Below are 20,708 nucleotides of genomic sequence, written 5' to 3'. Positions count from 1 at the left end.
ATTTCTTGCTCTTTAGTTTTGATCTCTTGTGTTTAGTGAAGCATTTGCTTATGTTACACTACTGTACATCACACTATGCCTAAAAGTGAAGTTGGACATAAAACCTCTAACATAGCATAAACACAGAAGGCTAAAAAAAAACAAACAAAAAAAAAAAACAGATTCACATAAGCACACACACACACACGCACAAGCACACGCACACGCACACGCACACGCACACACACTCACATAAACATACACACACAATGAAGGCAAACTGGTGACTGCTTGTTTATGGTCAGAACCCGATTGGATTTTTATAGGCAAATTTTAATTTACTCATGCATTAAGCTGTAATTCAGGTTCTATGACACCTCAGTGACCTCAGGTAGTGTGTGAAGCTGATGACTAACCAGAAATGGCTGTTTGAGGTATAATGCATTCTGTTTCCCTACGCTCTCTCGCTCTCTCTCTCTCTCCCTGAACTGCCCCAAAGCCATAAGACAATTGACAGGCCGCTAAGAGTAGGGAAAGTCCCACTGGAGTCTCTTGGCAGAGGGACAGGATAGCTGCTCACAATCAAATAAGTGCGAGGTGACTTAATGGACTACAATGTGCTGACTGAGTTAGCAGTGACTCACTTGCACACTACTCTTTATTATGTGCACTGAGGTCCTTCATTCAGTAAAGCACTTTATGGAGAGTGTGAAGTCTCTGGCTATTTAACTGTGACTAGTTATAGAGATCTCATGTAGCAAAAATACCCAAAACACAGCCCCACCATAGACATGTAAAAATGTTAATAGCACAGCTTTCTGTAACACAGTTTGCACTACTGTTCAGAGATTTGAAGACTCTAATAATTAAAAATAATATTAATAACATATGGTTTGTATTAATACTATATTATTACTGACAAAATAATTGAATTATTGTATATACAAAAATAATAAAAATAGAATGTGAATTTGTAACATTACAATCCTATTACAATCACAGGGCTGGATGTAAGACTTTATATTATATATTTTGATTAAAATATTCACACTCATAGGGCTCTATTTTAATAATCTAGGCGCAAAGTCTTAAGCACATGGCACAAAAAAGCATTAGGGGAATGTCCGTTTTTAAGGATGGAAAAATACGCTGTGCCCTGGCTCATGGTCTAACAGGGTTGTACTTATTCTCTTAATGAGTTATGGGTGTTTTGAGCAATTATACATTTGATATGATATATGCTTTTATGCAAGAAACATATTTTTCTTGTAATGTAGACATAACTGGATTATACACATTAAACCAATAAGAGTCACATCGCACATTCTCTTTAAGAGTCTGTTGCGTCGAGCTAAGGCGCATTTGCTATATACATGGTGGATTTTGTAAGTGAAAAAAATGAACGCTTCACTAGCGAGAAAACAGTTAAACAGAGCATCTGCAGCGCAAGGATAAAGAATGAGCCTCCTTCATTTGGCCTCTATACTTTCTCTTTACTTTACTTTTACTCTTTACTTTACTCCTTTACAGTGCTGTACGCATTCCACTGAAGACATCCATTAGACCACATATTTAATTTAGTTTAAGATTTTTTTTCTAAATTCAGTTCTAATTTCCAGCAACTGAAAAAATTTACAATAATAATGAAGTGTGGTCATTAACTGAATTATATCTAAACACACGTCCTATTCTTATGCCCATATGGTGATGCATCCGTCCACAAAACCCAACATGGGAACAAATCTAAACTTGTTCTTATTAAAATTAATTAAATTTTAATCCTTTATTTTATTTTCATATTTAAAGATATTAGTGTATTGTTGTTTATCCTATGTGTATTAAGCAATGTGTAATTGTTTGGACCAGCTTAGGCGCATATCTAATGCGCTCTGGACTTTAGACCAGCTTTTAGTCGGTCAATGGCGCAGTGTATTTCAGTTTCTTAAAATAGCAATGAGCCAACACTGAGCCTTAAAACACCTCCTTTTTAGACCAAAACACCCGTGAGTCCACAAAGTGGTGCAAATGGATTTGCTATTTAAACAGTGTGGCACAAAATGTGAAAACTACGGTTGTGTTGGTCTGAAAATAGTAACAAATCGCACCATACATGTCTTGAGCCTTATTGTGCAGGGTTTAATATAGGGCCTTTAATGTTTTTTTAGTAGTTTGGCAATTTACCTTTATCTGTTTAACTGGAATTTACACAGCTTCATTAAAAAAAAATAATAAAAAAAATCATATTTTAAAATATCATTAAAATCACTTCGTCAAATTTTTCGATATCAAACTTTGTCCAACCACAGATAAAAGTGCTATAATGCATTTTAAAAGCATAAATATAAAACACATATGAATCACAAAATACTCACTTTTTTGTAAACAGTGGAGTAAATTTTGAGACATTGGAGATGAACCTAAATGACTGCTCCAACTATCACTTTCTTGCAAATGCAATTGCATCAACCATTATGGTAATTCTTATTATTTATACAATTAACTTAGCCACTACAACAGCTACAGTCAAGAACTAGGGCAATCAAAATAATGATTACTTTAACCTGTGGTATAAAAGATTATGTATGTGCTCAATAGTTAATAAAGACACCAATAATGTGATCGTGTATTATGGTCAGACACAAAGATCTCGTACATAATACCAGTCGGGTTACATAAATAATGAGTTATCAACATTCACTCCGGGTACTCTTCAAATGGCATGTACAAGGGATTGTAATGTGGTGCAACACATTTTAATAAGCATTCCCATCTGTTGTATGTTATGTGCGGTTTCTCTCAGGAGATTGTGCTGGAGCTGTAGCCATTAAGGGCTGTCTTACAGTGGGCTGAGGGACAGATCAGAAATAACAGCTCCCTCATCTCTTTCTGCTCCACTTTAATTAAACTAGGGGAATAAAGATACGGTCCGACATATGTTCAACTGGGCTTTCTGCTGAAACAAAGAACACGCATACACATGCAAGTGTAAACGTGAGTGTGAATTAACCACAAAACTGAACATGAAAACATATTACTTGCCTCTTTTAAACGTTTTAAATATAATGCAGCCCGTTCAGGATAGTAATGAGACTGGAACGTGAATGTGTAGTTACACAGTTTGCTATAAATAAAGAGTTACCAAAATTACAAAAATATCTAAAAATATTATTCTGTCATCATTTACACTAAATTGTTAAAATTCTAAAAGCTCTAAATTTTACTTTCTAAATTTAAGAGCATAAATTAAGATAATTGAAAATTGATAAAATAAAATAAAATTCCCAGTGATGGGTTGCAGCTGGAAGATCATCCACTGCATAAAACACGTGCTGGATAAGTTGGCGGTTCATTCCACTGTGGCGACCCCAGATTATTAAAGGGACTAAAAATAAAATAAAATTGGAACTTTTCAGAATACTTGAATTTATTCATAAATTATGGATTCATGAATTATGTAAAAAAAAATTACGAACTGAGCTTATAAGGTACCTCTGTAACTGTATAGTTGATCAAGTAAATACAGATCTTAATAATATCCTTAAGCACATTTTATTACTTAAAAACTTGTCATGGCTATGTATCAGTAAATAAATCTGTTTTTTGCAGTTTACAGTACCTGAAGTGGTTGTTTTTGAAGACGGCTTCACTGTAGGCCAGAGCCAGAATCTTGGGGCTTGCCTGAGCTGCTCCCCCACTTTGGGCCACCTTGCTAAGGTGTCGGGTCAGATGAACCAGGAGCTGGTGGTTAGCCTGAGGGACACTGGGAGAGTCCAGGATTGTTTTTAGCTGTTGTCCACATTCCTCCATGCTTTGGATCTCTAAAATACAGAAAAACTATGTTAAAGAGGCATTCCAATTGTCACAAGTTGATGTCTCAACACTCCTGATCTGTGATGTGAAAGGGAGCAGACAGAGAATAATTTAATAATGTTGACTAATTATAAATTCATATCTACTACAGTGAAAAAACAGTTGTCTTTAAGATTGTTGCAAACAATTTAAATGTGTTGAATTTAAACAAACAGATTAAACTTAGTAATGTTCAACTTAATGTGTTTCCTTAAATTCAGCCCAAATAAATAGTTTACAATCATGCAACTTAAAAAAGTAAATCCAAGGAGTCATCTTTGAATTATTATTTTTTTCTGTGTATACATATGTACTACAGCAATAAAATATATGTAATTTAAGTGCAGTGATACTTTTAAATGGCTGATTTTTTTACTTTAAAGGGATAATTCAAACATAAATGAAAATGCAGTAATTATTTACTTTCCTTTATTTATTTGGTTCCAAACCTGTTTGGGTTTCTTTCTTCTGTTAAACACAAAGGAAGATAAGTTGAAGAAACTATTGACTTCCATTGTTTTTATTTTTCTACTATGATGGTTTATGGTTTCAGTTTTTGAGCTTTCTTTAAAATGTTTAACTGTTTAGAACAGGGCTATTCAATTAGTTTGGCATGGGGGCCGGTTCATGAAAAACATCCCAAACGAAGGGTTGGAGAGATATGACTTGCTATAGTGATGACACAACTACATATAAGAGTCCATATGCTGTATTTGTGCTCATAAAGACACCCACGTTGGCTTCTTCTACATTAAAATGTTAATATATTGTATTTTAAAACAACTGCATTGTCCAACTGATTTTTTTTTTTTTTGTTTACAAACATTCAAAATGTTGTATTTTGCACTACCTTTTTGGTTGTACGATTATATAGTCTGAAGAATAATCATGGTTTCACGGTTATCACGTCTAATGTAATTTAGAACAACAAGGTTTATATTAGGAAAGTAGCTATTTAGATTAACTGTTGTTATCATCTGGGTTCATTCGTATATAATCATTTTAATAATAATTCATCTAACATATATTTTGGTTACATAGCACTTAAAGGCACGCACAACTCTCACCGTGAGATGTTTTTTACTGCGTGCGCCCGGATAGAGGCAAGCGTGTTGCTCTGCTTGTGCGCGCTTATTAACATTCTTACATTAGAAATAACAAACTTGCAAGCGGAAAAGACGTGATATGGGAACGGCCGCTGCTATAGTTAATCCGGTGAGCGTGCTTATTAGCCTCAGTGTACATACTTGGAACTTTAAACTAGCGCACAGTTGGCAACTTGTCATAACTTTTCCGTGCAACAGAAATGCGGCTTAGAGAAGCCTTTACGATTCATTAACTGTGATGAATTAAAGCGCAGGTGATAGTGAAATCATCTAATCGTTGCATCCCTATTAATGATTACAGTGCATTGTACAAAAGGCATTTTCTACAAAACATATCCAAATGTTTTCGACTGTCCGCACCACTGACTCACGCTCTGCACAGCCTCTGCAGCTCATACTGAATTGAACAGACGCATGACACTTCATAGTTATAGCGGCCATTTTTCAACTGAACAAAATTTATTTTTATGTCATGGTCACACTATTTGGAGGGCCAGAACAAATTGCCTCGGGGGCCGGGTTCGGCCTACGGGCCGCCAATTGAATAGCCCTGGTTTAGAACAATGGTCTCAAACTCAATTCCTGGAGGGCCTGCAGCTCAGCATAGCTTAGCTCTCAACACCTCCAACTCAAACCTGCTTAATAGTTTACTAGTTACCTTATTAGTCAGATCAGCTGTGTTTGATTAGGGTTGGAACAAAACTATGCAGAGCTGTGGCCCTCCATGAATCTAGGTTGAGACCTATGGGCCGCATCTAAATACTTCCATACTATATAATACACTAAAAAGAGTATGCGAGCCGAGTAGTGTCTGAATTCATAGAATTTGAAAAACAGTATGTGATAGGAACCCGGATGATCTACTACTTCCAGACTCCGCTACGCTATACCATGATGCACCGTGAGAGAATTCATGAATGGGAGTGAAGCGACACAACTGACGTGGGTAGGTCATGTGATCATGACAAAATGGCAGATATAGTCCGTCCGAGTTCCATTCATACTGCTCACATTCAGAAAAACGTACGTTTCTAACAGTCAAGTAGTACATTTAAATTCAAATGCAGTACCTATGCAGAGTACTAAGCGATTTCGGATGCAGCCATGGTTTAGAACCACTTGAGGGATTTGAATGAAGATTTAAATCTGTCTATATTTTTTATATAATGCAGTGTATCTTTTTACTGCATCTTATATATATGTAAATATATGTCACCTGCCAATGAAATAACATGGCTATCACAAATTTATTGACTGACTGGATACACATGTTGAAAAATCAGACATTAAGGTAAACTCTTTCGATAGAAATAATTTGCCACCTTCCTTAGTGATTTTAATATGTTTGTTAATTTAAATAGGCATTGATAACTTCTTTTCACTTTTTAAATATTAATAATACTGTAATATCTCTGCATGTCAATTCCTTAATTCATTTCAAGACTGAATCTCAAAACTTGTAAAATGTTGTCTATGGAAAAGGTGATTGTAGATGATGCAGTACCTACATTGTCCAGCAGGGACTAAAAGGCTAAACATCAACCCTACAGTTTTAATAAAATAGGAGTAACTCATCTGAACTCAGACAGCAGCACTGAACATTTGGGGACATTACAAAACCTACAACCTGGAGACTGGAGAGTCAGCTCACCAGGAGTTAAAGCGCTACCCTAACATTGCCCTCAAGCCCATTGTCTATGAGCACCACAAGGACAATGCAGTTATTTCGACAGCATTCAACATATTGATGAGCTCCTTTGAGAAGGGCTTTCCCACAGCGAAAAGGCCAGCATCTGTGATCCGGGCTTAGTTGAGCTAAAGTGTACCCTGGTGGCAAGGAAAAGATATGAGCATTTCATCCCTAAGTCCCTTAAACACAATGAATATTTGTCTTCATCAGCCACAGGAACAGGGATACGGGATATCAATGCAAAACATCAGCCACTCTGGAAAGTGGAGAACGAGAGGGAATTTCCTTAGAATGAACTGCTGATCATGCTGTTTATTCATAATGTATGCCTTGTTCTAACTCCTGTCACCATCATTTGATGAATCACGGCAGCTAACTATGATCGATATAAAAAAGGTAAAGCATTTCTTTTATTATTTTTATTATTTTACAAACTGTTTTTGCGGATACAATGTTCAAGAGCTATAAACATGAAAGGAATTTAATTCATTGTGAGGTAAAGAACATGCTATGCTGACATTTATGATTATAAGCAAGAATAATACAGTGGACGTCGAAAGTTTGGGCACCTCAGGTAAAAATGTGCATTGATGTTCATAAAGAAGCCAATAGTGGAAAAATCTCTAAAAGGCATCAAATTACAGAATAGACATTCTTATAATATGTCAAAAAAGTTAGACTTTATTTCCATCATTTACACTTTCAAAATAATACAAAAAAATAAAAATTAAAAAAATGGCTTCTGCAAAAGTTTGAGCACCCTGCAGAGTTTATAGCATGCACATTCCTTGGCTTCTTTATGCACATTAATACAATTTTTTTTACCAGGGGTGCCCAAACTTTTGATTACCACTGTATTATGGAGTGCAACTGTCAATATGGAGATCGCTAAAACTGAACTTTAGAAAATACATTGAAAAGCAAATTACATAAGAGAGATGACTTTAATGCTTTCATTCTTTTTTAAACCATTTCAAGTTTAAATGTTGGAACGTTCGAAAGGAATAGGGTATAGAGGGGATAAATGGAAATAGAACACAGTTGCTTCTATCTTCTACCTGTAATTACAGATCTAGAGAAGTATTTGCAAATGTTTAGTACAAGTTTGCGATGCAGTTTGCGAATATTTGTTTGGAACGGTGGACTTTGGGAAACACCAATCAACAAACTACAGTATGTTTATAATGATGGAACTTGCAACTTTAGTTGGCTAACAATAGTTTTCAGAAACGCATCCCTGGACAGGCTGATTGATTTGGGGGGCATTCGCTTGCGCTGGCCTGACAATAAAAAAGCAGTTGTTCCCTGTGTAACCTGGTGGATACTGCATAACGCACAAAAGTGTTTTTTTTTTTTTTTTTTTACAAAAAGGCAGCCATTGCTGATGCATCGCAGAGCATGACTGCACGTGACAAACTGCAGCACTGCGCATGAAGAATTGCACATTCTCGAACCCATATCTGTGATACAATTTATATTAAATAATTGATAATACAAATTTAACAAATTCATTTGCACATTATGGATGCAGGGTTATGTCAAATACTTTTATTTGTATACATATCAAGTTAATTTCAAGAATGAATCTCAAGACTTGTAAATTGTTGTCATTAGATAATAACTAATAACTTCAATAACTATATGATGCAGTACCTACAATGACCAGCAGGGACTAAAAGGCTAAACATCAACACTGCCATTTTAATAATATAGGTATAACTCTCAAAGTGAGCCGTATATAAGTGTAGTGTAATCAGTCCATGAGCAGCATCAGCTCTGGGAGTGTAATCAATGGAGACTTGAAGCAGGTGTGTGTGTTGCATGACTGGATCTTGTAGTCCAAATACAAGCAGATTTGTAGTTCTTCAGTGATCTGCATGGGCTAGATGGCTGGTGACTGTGTGACTGTGACAAAATGAGTTTGTATGGATGTTTCCAGGTACTGGGTTGCAGCTGGAAGGGGATCTGCTGTGTAAATATGCTGGATAAGTTCATTCCGGTTCATTCCATTGTGGGAACCCTTGATTAATAAAGGGACTAAGCCAAAAAGAAAATGAATGAATGAATCAATAAGGTCACACTTTACAATAAGGCTTATTAGCTAATGTTAAGTAATGCATTTACTAACATGAACAAACAATGAACAATGCATTTACTACAGTATTTATTCATGTTAATAGACGTTGGTTAATGAAAATACAGTTGTTCATTGGTAGTTTGTTAACTCATGGTGCATTAACTAATGTTAACAAGCATGGCTTTGAATGTTAATAATGCATTAGTAAATGTTCAATTATGATTAATAAATGCTGTACAAGTGTTGTTCATGATTAGTTCATGTCAGTAAATGCATTAACTAATGAACCTTATTGTAAAGTGTTAACATAAATAATATAGGCAGCACAGTGGTGCAGTAGGTACCACAATCACCTCACAGCAAAAAAAGTCACTAATTCAAGCCTCAGCTGGGTCAGATGCCATTTCTGTGTGGAGTTTGCATGTTCTCTCCGTGTTCTCATAGGTTTCCTCCTGGTGCTCTGGTCTTCCCCACAGTCCAAAGACATGTGGTAAAGCTGAACTGAATAAGCTCAATTGGCTGTAGTGTATGTGTGTAAATGTAAGAATGTATGGGTGTTTTCCGATGGTGAGTTGTAGCTGGAAGAGCATCCACTGTGTAAAACATGTGTTGGATTAGTTTGTGGTTCATTCCGCTGTGGCGACCCCTGACAAACTAAAGGGTCTAAGCCTAAAAGAGTAAATGAATGAATAATATAATATAATATAATATAATATAATATAATATAATATAATATAATATAATATAATATAATATAATATAATATAATATAATATAATATAATATAATATAATATAGGGCGACACAGAGGCGCATTAGGTACTGCTTTTGCAACACAGCAAGAAGGTTTCTGGTTTGAGCCTCAGCTGGATTAGAAAGCATTTCTGTATAGAATTTGCATGTGTAAATAGTCTGTAATGTATTTGTGCAAGTGAGAGTGTATGGGTGTTTCCCAGAGATGGGCTGCAGCTTAAAGGTCATTCGCTGCGTAAAACGTGCTGGATAAGTTGGCGGTTTATTCTGCTGTGACGTTCCTAGATTAATAATATAATATAATATAATATAATATAATATAATATAATATAATATAATATAATATAATATAATATAATATAATATAATATAATATAATATAGGGCGACGCAGAGGCGCAGTAGATCCTGCTGTTACCACACAGCAAGAAGGTTTCTGGTTCAAGCCTGAGCTGGATTAGAAGGCATTTCTGTGTAGAGTTTGCATGTGTAAATAGTCTGTAGTGTATTTGTGTAAGTGAGAGTGTATGGGTGTTTCCCAGAGATGGGTTGCAGCTGGAAGGCCATCTGCTGCGTAAAACGTGCTGGATAAGTTGGCAGTTTATTCCGCTGTGACTACCCTAGATTAATAATATAATATAATATAATATAATATAATATAATATAATATAATATAATATAATATAATATAATATAATATAATATAATATAACATAACATAATATAATATAATATAATATAATATAAAATAATATAATATAATATAATATAATATATCTATTATTGTTCTGATTATTAAAATACAACTAAAAGTGTCATGAAACAAACCACAACTTGTGAATATCACATCCTCTTCATATAAATACCTTTATTGTATAGCTCTAGTCATTTTTAATCAATTAAAATAATAATATTTATCATTATTTTCTGATTTCCCTTTTATTTATGTTTATTTGTAAGTTTCCAAGTAATCATAATTCACTGTCAATGGCATCAGATTGCAGATAGACCAGTTTTGCAGTACACTAAGTAAAACCTGTATCAACTCTTTCAGTGTAAATAAAGACTGCACACAGACAGACGCACAAAAAAATCCCTAGCCAACTGCACTTCGCGCATGAATTATGACCATGAACAAAGCCATTAAGGTGTTGGGCTGGTTAAGATGCTTCAGCCACAGTGCTTATAGAAGATAAGTGCTAAAAGGTCAAAGGTTATGAGCAGAGGGGGTCGAATGATGAATGTCTGACAATCTGCCGATCAGAAAACGGGTCAGTACTTTGACCTTGGCCTGAGACGCACTGACCACCGTTACAAGAGCTCTCTATCCACAAGTTGTACGCACACACTCAGTAATGCATGCAGGAACACAGACACCCATGGCCCCAGTCTGGAGCCGGACGGTCCCACCCGGAGATTACCGATAGAGACTGACCCCTGCTCAATAAAGGCCAGCATCATGGGCTGCAGGCCACGGCTGGGAACTTGGCCGAGTCCATCTGGACACAGCAAGACACAACCGGGGGAAGGGGAGCCCTGCAGACGGCCAATCGCATTCTTGGAAGAGGGCACACGGGCTCCTGGCCAGCCAGATGGGCACCGGTGCTCAAGGCATGAGAGATATCACTGAGTAATGCTCTTAGAATCAGACATAGACACTCAACGAGAACGACTCTAGTGAACTTCTAAAGCACCCCATATAGAAATCTAATACTGCACGTCATTATATGCAAATGACATATAAGGCATACAAGTCATTGTTAGGCTTTCCTATATATGTCATATATGCAATATGTATTAAAAAATATTGCACAAATGGCCTATAGCTGAAGTCAGATTTTTTGCCCCCCCGAATTATTGTTTAACTGAGAAGATTTTTTTAACACATTTCTAACATAATAGTTTTAATAACTCCTATCTAATAATTGATTTATTTCATGTTTGTCATGATGACAGTATATAATATTTGTTTCAAGACACTTCTATACAGCTTAAAGTGACATTTAAGGGTGCTCGCACACCTGGGGCCTCATGTACGAAGATGTGCGTGGAAATCATACTAAAACATTGCTTACGCACAAAGCTGTAAATGTGCGTACGCAGAAAAAATTCAGATGTATGAAACACTGCGTACGCCGAATCCCACGCATATTCTTTTGTACATCCGAATGAACGTGAAACTGAGCGCAACATGCAAGAGCACAAAAACCCTCCCTACTTCCTCCCCCGTATGAATATGCTAATGACTCTACTTTGGCAAAACCCAACGAAAAAGCAATGGCAAAAGTAAGCAAAAAGAGAAACTTTGAACAGAATGTGAATTGGAGCTGCTGCTTTCGGAGGTAGACCGGAGGAAAACGGTGTTATTTGCAAGTTTGTCCTCAGGAATTAACAACAAAAGAAAAAAATAGAGTGGGGAGAGTTTAGCTGATGCGGTTAACACAGTTGGAACATCGCACTGTGTGGATTAAAAAAAGAAATAGTGTGATTTATAGATGTAAAATGTTGTAGTACCCTTAACAGTCTCAGTGGTGCAGCTCGTAATACGCATGTCAATATGTTTTGACATGTTTGAGCATGAACTCGGTTCGAATCCAGCGTCTGATGAATTCATTCTTCTTTTTTTCCCCCGCTTCATATCAGATTTTGCCAACTATTTATCACGAGAAAGACAAGTAGGAATTATTAATAAGTTTGTGCATCATATTTTATTTGCACATTTATTAAATGGAAATGTTTCTGATTCATGCATGCAAATTCATCTTCGGTTGGTGTCTTTATAGCAATGTGCGTGCAGTCAATCGCTCTGATTACATTGGGAAAACAGTCGACCGCTGCAAATTGCGCTTTAATGTTTGGCTGGTCAACTGTATGGTATGGAAACCTTATGTACCTGCTAGATGAACCTGTCTCATACAGCTGCAATTGCAAGGCTCAAAGACACTTTGTAGAGTGCAATTTAACACAACTGCCTCTAGGAGTCGCCAATAGAAATAAAACAGACACGCACAAAAAATGTGCGTACGCCAGCCATGAAGCTGGCGTGGAGCTGCGTACATTCCCACGTTCATTTCATCGTTAGTAAATCCAAACGTGAGCCATTCTGAGTGTGAAACCTGGCGTACGCAAAGTTTTGTGCGTACGCAGCGTTGATACATGAGGCCCCTGGACTTTTGTTTCGAAACCTGTCTCTTTTACCCAGTTAGTGTGGTTTGTTTGGCATATGTAAATCCAGCAATCGTGCTCGGATTCGCGGCAAAACAATCGGTCTGAGATTGCCTGAATTAGGTGGTCTCGGCTCGATTGAAGCGAACTCTGGACCGGATCAATTGTAGAGAGAAAGTGATACGATCTGAGCCCAGCCATATCACAGACATTCCTCCTGGTAATCACGCGTTCCCCTCCCGGTCTTTAAATACGTTGCGCACTCTTCTCATACCTCCCTACTGCATTTTGACCTTATGTTTTATTTTATTTATTTTTTTATTAAAATTGCTTTTATTCTAACCGAAATAAACAAATAAGACTTTCTCCAGAAGAAAAAATATTATCAGACATACTGTGAAAATTTCCTTGCTCTGTTAAACATAATTTGGCAAATATTTAAAATAGAAATAACAATTTAAAGATGGGCTAATGATTTTGACTGAACTATACTGCATACTGTATATACAGTAGTGGCCATACTGTATATGAGATTTCAGTATGGAACTTTACATTACAACCGGTCATAAGAGATTTGTCTTTTTTTCTATGCTCCTCACCAAAGTAGCAATTATTTGATCAAATAAAGAAAAACTGTGAAATAAAATTACAATTTAAAATGACTTAGTAGTTAGTAAGTAGTCAAATTGTATTTATAACTGTAAATAAATTGTATTGAAATTATTGCAGTCTCATCACAAACATTATCCTTCATAATTCATTAGGATTTCTCCTTAATTTGATGCTTTTAAATCTCCTTTAAAAAACGTATTTTTACTCCATGCATGTTATTTCATTTCTGTATGTCAGATATTACATGTATACTGTATATATATATATATATATATATATATATATATATATATATATATATATATATATATATATATATATATATATATATTATTGTAAAGCACTTTGGACCAACTACAGTTGTGTAAAGTTGTGCTCTAAAATTAAAGTTTGCCTTGTCTTGCCTTGTCTTCCGTTATATTTTTAGTGTTTAGATTTACAGTTTGAAAACAGTTTTTGAAATCTGTATCATTATTTCTGTCATGCATCATAAAATACTCTGAGTATAACATGGAATTAAAAAAATGCTTTTAAGAGCCAAAATTGGTTTATGTAGTAAATTAAGGACATCAAGCAAATGCATGCCTCATTTCACGATCAAATACATTTTACGCAGAGAAAAGTAAGGTGATGGCTTATTATTTTATGTATTAAAGGACAGGTCAGATTAAATATGTGCATTTCATTGTTATATAAATGTATCTGTTTATCTGATGAACATATTTATATTTACATTGCACATATATTTTGACACTTTATTTTCACAAAAGATACTTAAAATTTAAAATTACATTTAAACAGTTTTTTTTTTGTTGTTGTTGTTGTTTGTTTGTTTTTAATGTCTTTTTGTAAAAAAAAATAAAAATAAAAATCCTTGGAGAGCAGAATAACATCCAAAAATCTTGATCCACAAATTTGTCAAAAAGTGTGTTTTATGTTAGATTTGAAGCTCAAATTGAATTCAGTTTTATAACCCTCAAGTCATGCATTATAAAACTCTAGATTATGTGGTATTTAAAAACTGGATCTAATAGCACAAATTGGTTTGCTGATTAAATTAAGGATATCCAAAAAAGCAAGCCTGATTTCACAATCGAATGGATTTCATCCAGAGAACAGGGAGGTGGGATTTGGCATTGTTAAGAGCACCCCATGACAAAGGGACTTTCCAGAAAAGCTTATTTGCCATAATAGACCATTGATTACTTAGAACGGTTGATGCACAAATGCTGAATATGCCATATGGCACTTTTTACAGTGACTTAGCACTATACGATTTGAAGACACAAAATGTTTTATAACCCCAAGTGTATTATATGGAGTCATTGCCTTGATTTCTGCTCACTGCATCACAAAACTAATATAAGTTTCTTCCATTAAAAGGAATTTCATTTAAAGTAGCTCACATAACAGTGCTGGCATAACTGAAGATAGAAAATTAAATTATTAGGTGCAGAGGCAGATCAATCAAACATGTTCCTGCTGCACAATCTAAATGGAACTAATTAAAGTGCAATTAGACTTACTACTCTGTGGGCCCAATCCTGAAATCAATCAAGACATTATGAAGTAAATGAATAGTTAATGTTTTTGAGGAGATTGCAGACCAAAGGTGGAAACCACAGAGAAATACACTGTAAAAAATGCAGTTTCAGAAATTTCCTTCATTTTTCCAAACACAAATCGATTAAGTTAACATCATGGTAATTTAAGTGGATTGAACATTAAACAATCAAGTTGTCCCCCCAAAAAACGTAAGAATCGTGTTGTTTCAACTCATTTTAAATAAGTAGTTTGAACAAGCTGTAAACGTCATTTAAGAGTTTAGATTTAGTCACAAAGTAGAATGGAGATTGTGTCATAGAAATAAGCAACAAATTAAGAAACACATTGGTAAAATATTTGAACATGGGTGTTGTTTTTCAGTTAAATATCTTCATTCATTCATTTTCCTTTGGTTTAGTCCCTTTATTCATCAGGGATCGCTACAGCGGAATTAACCACCAACTTTACCAGCATATGTTTTACACAGTGGATACCCTTTCAGCTGCAACCCAGTACTGGGAAACATCCATACACGATCATTCACACACATACACCATGGCCAATTTAGTTTATTCAATTCACAGAACATGCAAACTCCAAAAAGAAATGCCAACTGACCCAGCCAGGACTCAAACCAGTGACCTTCTTGCTGTGAGCCGACAGTGCTAATCACGTGTCCCCTTCATAATGATTGACAGCCCATTGTACCAGTGACAGTGCTGAGAGTGCAATAAAACAACAACGTCACCATATGTCGAAAGAATCATGCAGCCATTGGCTAAATTCTCCATCAGTCAAACTAGGAACTAGGAAGTAAGTGACTGACAAATATGCATATGTAGAACGCCAAAACACTGGACTGCTTTGTTTAGATTGTAGTGACAAATACTTTAACTTTTTATTCAGGTCGTGGTCTCATTTTATTTGTAACACTGTAAGCTATGACATCCACTTGCTTTTTACTACAAAGATGCTGTTTCTGGATGTAAGTATACATAGTAAACAATGTAAAGAACAGGTCTCCGGCTGAAACAAAGACATAAAGAAAGGAATAACCATCCATAATTCAACACAATTGTGTTGGTGGACTAAATGTGTTTGATGGAATGTTGTTCTGTGGACTCTTACCTTTCAAAATATATTGTGATGTACAGAAATTAATGCGTGTGTGTGTTGTTATTAAGATGACATGTACTCCATATTTAAAAAGCGTTTTCTGTACAACTTAAACAAATTTAGCAAATGTATTCTTTAGAAGCTTCCCACTGAAAAACAACTAGCTGTAATGAATAAAGTTGTAATGAGGAAGAAGCGTCAAGCGTGAGTGATTTACATGATAAGTCAATGCAAAGATACATATAGACTTTTGCTGTGCGATATGCGCGAATGAGGCGGCGCGATTGATGCGTTTCGCAAACGAATGAGTTTAGCATTTTGAGTTTAGAGTTTGAAAATCTGAACTTCAGGGGACATTCGCACCATGTTAACCTATCAGAAGCTTGCTTTTGTATGGGAGTGATTATGATAGGGAAAAGTATCCCAGGGAAAATCCTCCTGCCGACACTGACAATTTACACCGACAAGTTTCTCAACTGGGCTCAGTCGAAAGCACCGATGAAAGCTTTTATCATCCAGGTACAGTTTCTGGAGGAGTTTATGAACTCACAAAGCTGGGTGCACCTCTGAAAGGATCTAGTGGACTCAGACATGGCTCCAAACAAATCTACGCTGTTTTTGAGCCTTCATAAAGCACATAAACACAGTTATTTTCTCAATAAAATCAATGTTAGCCATTTAGCAACGAAGCTAGAGTCACTAGGCATACAGAAGCTCTGCCCATCACGCGAATCAGCATTTGACGCGTTAATGAAGCATTATACTATACCTCTTTAGTGTAATACTATTCTATGCTTTTGATGTTTTTAAAATCCTTTTGTACTTTTTATTTGATGCCGACACTAAAATGGGATGTCTAATTTTTGATCCACATAAGGCCAATAAGGCCTAAAAGTAAATAAAAAAGTTGTCAAAGTAAAAAAAAGTAAAACTAAACAGTTTTTTTAAGCAAATGTGATAATACAAGTTGAATTTATACAAGTAATATAATTAGATATTTAGCAATTCATTTCCTTAAACTTTATTTAGCAAGTCTTTAAACTGCAAAAGGAGTCTCAGGCAACCGAAACATGTAGCGGGACTATTCGGCGAGGTTGCTTACATAATTCTGTTTGTCCTTACTAAGTCATCCAACACTTCTAAGCAAGCAAGCATGTCTAAAAGATGATGCAGACTCTGTGTTTTGCTTGTTTCATTTTCAGTGGGTGTAATGCAGAGCGAGGTCAGAGAGAGAGATGGTGTGAACATACCCTCCGGCACAGTAGCGCCCCCACTAAAACACACACATACACACACACACATATACACACACACACACACACACACACACACACACACACACACACACACACACACACACACACACACACACACACACACACACACACACACACACACACACACACACACACACACACACACACACACACACACACACACACACACAAAGCCTCTCTGAAGCCTTTTTCTGCCCACTGAAAAGTAAAACATTTATATTTTGAAGAGGACAAACCCACTCACCTATTTTAGTTCTGCATTTTAACTCAGGAGAATTTACACATTTCATTTCTGACATTTTATTAAACTTGCCCATATGCCATTTCAAACCTTTAAGACTTTTATTTTGAACTGGAAGGCACTTATGAAGAATAAATTGATGCTTACAGAAAATATAAAAAGGCTGCAAAATCATAAAAGTGACACCTTTCGGTATTGACTTCATATTTACAGGCATCCTTCACTTACTTTGTTTACAGTTTAAAAGAGATGCAGTTCAATGTTGTTTGATTCATGAACAGTTCATTCTTTTGATTCCTACGGTTTTTTTTAGCGAGTACAGCTTTATCAGACTGATCCATTTCATTCACTTTTCTCACATAGAGCTATTGCATCAGCAAATTTTTCTAAAATTTAAAAGCCACCATTAACTGTAATTGCCAGGAAGGGTTAATTATTCATTCATAAATTTTCCTTTGGCTTAGTCCCTTTATTAATCTGGGGTCGCCACAGTGGAATGAACTGCCAACTTATCCAGCTGCAACCCATCATTGGGAAAATTAGTACAATTCATTAAAAATGTTTAGCACTGTGTTCAATGAATGAATGAATGAATGAATGAGTGAATGAATGAATGAATGAATAATTGAATGAATGAATGAATGAATAAATAAACAAATATTGCAGCTCTGGACAATAGTGATCTATGGCATTGCATTATGCTGAAAATTATTAAAGATGTAGGCATAATTCAACCATTTACTTACCCTTCATTAGTTGCAAGCATTTTTTATTTTTTATTTTTTTGGTTATACTGTAGTAAAAGATATAATGAAGAATGCTGGAAGCTGGTAAACTTTGACTGTACTTAAGCCAAGGGAAAACTGTACTTTGACAGTATTTGAAACTAGTGCTGGACAATATTGTAAAAAATAAAATCACAATCACAAAAAAAACAAAAAAACAATAGTTTTATATCATTCGATATTGATAATTTTTGAATATTTTTAAAAATACATTTAGGAATATTAGGATGTTTTTTAACCACTTTATTTTATTTGACCAACGTTACTAAGGCAAATAGTCTTGACAGTCAAAAACAACGATATTTAAACAAAATATCTGATCTATTTATAATAAAACAAACTCAAGAGTTTAACTCAATAAACTAAAGAGACTCTTAAACTTGATCAATAAAATGTTACAAAGTGTGTTCAATGGTAAAGTGTCAATACTGAACAATCAAAGCAAATTTAAAGTGTGAATAATAATGATACAGTAAACCTCAAACTCTGTAAACAAAAGAAATTCTGATAATCAAATCTGAGCTTTCAAGTAAAGGACCCAGCTATCATTATCTAAATATATACTGCAACATTACAAATTGTGAAGTTGGATTACTACATTACCCCTACGCTAAAAACTCTATCAGATGGGGAGCTAGTGCCTGGGATGCACAAGAAAAGAAACCAAAAAGCCACTCTGGCATCATCCTTATATTCTTTTTTATTTACAATCTCCTCACTGCTGCAAGTCACCGCACATGTGTTGTTATTCGGACCTGAAGTGACAAGCCCTTGTTCTAGATTGGAACAAGTCAAGGGCGATTAAATGGTGACAGAGTTCTCGAGTTCTCATTTTTGGGTGAATTATCCCTTTAAGTTCTTAATTACTAATTTATGAACACAATCTTTCTAGATTTGTTGAAGTATATTGTTTAAATAACGACATATGTGACAAGACATATTTTCTAGAGTAAAAAGAAAAACTAAAGCCAGTAAAGAGAAGATGCTTTGTGCATCTTTAAATAGTATCCAACTAATTAAATGACAACTGTATAATTCTTTATATAATGTTTAAATCTATTTTTTTATTATTGTTTTTTCTAAAAGAAGGTCACTGTCCTGAAAAGTTTAGCTTCAACTCCAGCTAAACACCCTTGAGCAAGCTAATTAAGGTCTCACTTTTCATCAAGCTAGGTGTGTTTAGGGACATTGGAGCTAAACTTTTCAGGAAAAGTCTGGCTTACATGTTTTGTGCTGAGCTCCATACGGTCAGCTTACCCTGAGCAGTGTAGACCAGCTCACTGTACACAACAGCTGGGATGAGCGGGCAGGGCAAGTCCTGAATGTAACTTCTCAGAGCATCAGCCAAAGTGGACAGTTCATATTGCTCAAAATCCACCGCTGCTGGGTCTGAAAGAGAGCGAGAGGGAGAGAAAGAGAGAGAGAAAGAGAGAATGGTTAATTATAGGCACCCATGAGTGCTTTCTCCATTATTTACCCTTCCAAAGCATGTGCCCTTGGTGAAACCCTATAACGATTCACAAACAGTGGTGGTCAGATCCCCCTCTGGGGACAATGGTCCAGTCACAAGCTTAACAAAGGGAGTAAATTTGAATGGAAGTCTCCAGGTCAATAACTCAAATCCGGGAAGAGTGCAATTATACAGTAGTAATTTTATAAGGGCCCTTTATTGTGATGAAATTATAATGGCATATTGATATATCGGAAATGCGTAAAAGGCAATGACAGACCTCTTACATATTTCATTTCAAAGATTTTTTAATACACACTTTGGGTGTGATCACAGATTCATAAATAATTTCCTAACTGCACCATACACACTCTGTGCAGGATATTTAAGGAAGTGAATGATGTAGGAAAAAATGTAGATGCTCAGAAGGGTGTGTGCAATTTTGACAGGTTTATTTCACATGCCGGACATCTGAATAAAAAAATAAAAAAAACTGTAAAAAAGAGTTTAAAGCTGACTTTATTTTTACACTAAAGGCTCTAGTTAAAAATAATTAATTAATCTATAGGGATGTAAATACCATCATACCGCAATAGTAATTTTTTTCAATATTACCGTAGGCAAATGACTCAATCAAACTATATTTCTGAGAAAAGTTTGCTTAGGTGAATGAAGCGAACGGGAGGTAGCGGGAACTACAATTCCCATCAGCCTAGGCCTGGCCATCATCCTTTGCGGTCTGTTGTCACTACAGATCCAGTAATGCAGAAATGGAGTGTGTTGCAAGTAGCGGGGAAGAAAAAGAGCTGGAAATGATGGAACCTAAGCGGGTTTTAAATCGGATGTGTGAAAGCATTTCGATTTCTTACTAAAAAGATACGAAAAAGGAGAAAAGGTGACAGACAAAGAAAAAAACAGTATGCAGGCACTGCCAGACTGTGGTAAAATATAAGTCAGGCAATACGACTAAAAACAGTCATGGGGACTGCAGAACACAGCACACTTGTTAGATTGATGCAGACATTGACTTGTACCGCAAAGAGACCTCTATCTCACTCATGGCT

General features: G+C 35.6%; 2 protein-coding genes across 8 annotated transcripts in view; one reads left to right on the top strand and one right to left on the bottom strand.

Moving 5' to 3' along the window:
* pik3r3b (phosphoinositide-3-kinase, regulatory subunit 3b (gamma)) overlaps nt 1-20,708 on the bottom strand; it is a 481,128-nt gene that overhangs the window by 130,143 nt on the left and 330,277 nt on the right. For all 7 annotated transcript variants that reach the window (NM_001442184.1, NM_001442179.1, NM_001442180.1 and 4 more), the window contains 2 exon segments: nt 3,596-3,797; nt 19,452-19,583. In NM_001442184.1, the coding sequence (NP_001429113.1) occupies nt 3,596-3,797; nt 19,452-19,583 (334 nt within the window).
* Nucleotides 1-20,708, top strand: part of LOC147843556 (uncharacterized) — a 536,892-nt gene that overhangs the window by 347,451 nt on the left and 168,733 nt on the right. The window lies entirely within an intron of this gene.

This window comes from Danio rerio, chromosome 6, assembly GCF_052040795.2.
Source record: "Danio rerio strain M-AB ecotype USA chromosome 6, GRCz13ab, whole genome shotgun sequence".
Lineage (NCBI taxonomy): Eukaryota > Metazoa > Chordata > Actinopteri > Cypriniformes > Danionidae > Danio > Danio rerio.
The sequence above is the reverse complement of the archived record's forward strand: the minus strand, read 5'-3'. Positions and strand labels throughout refer to the sequence as shown.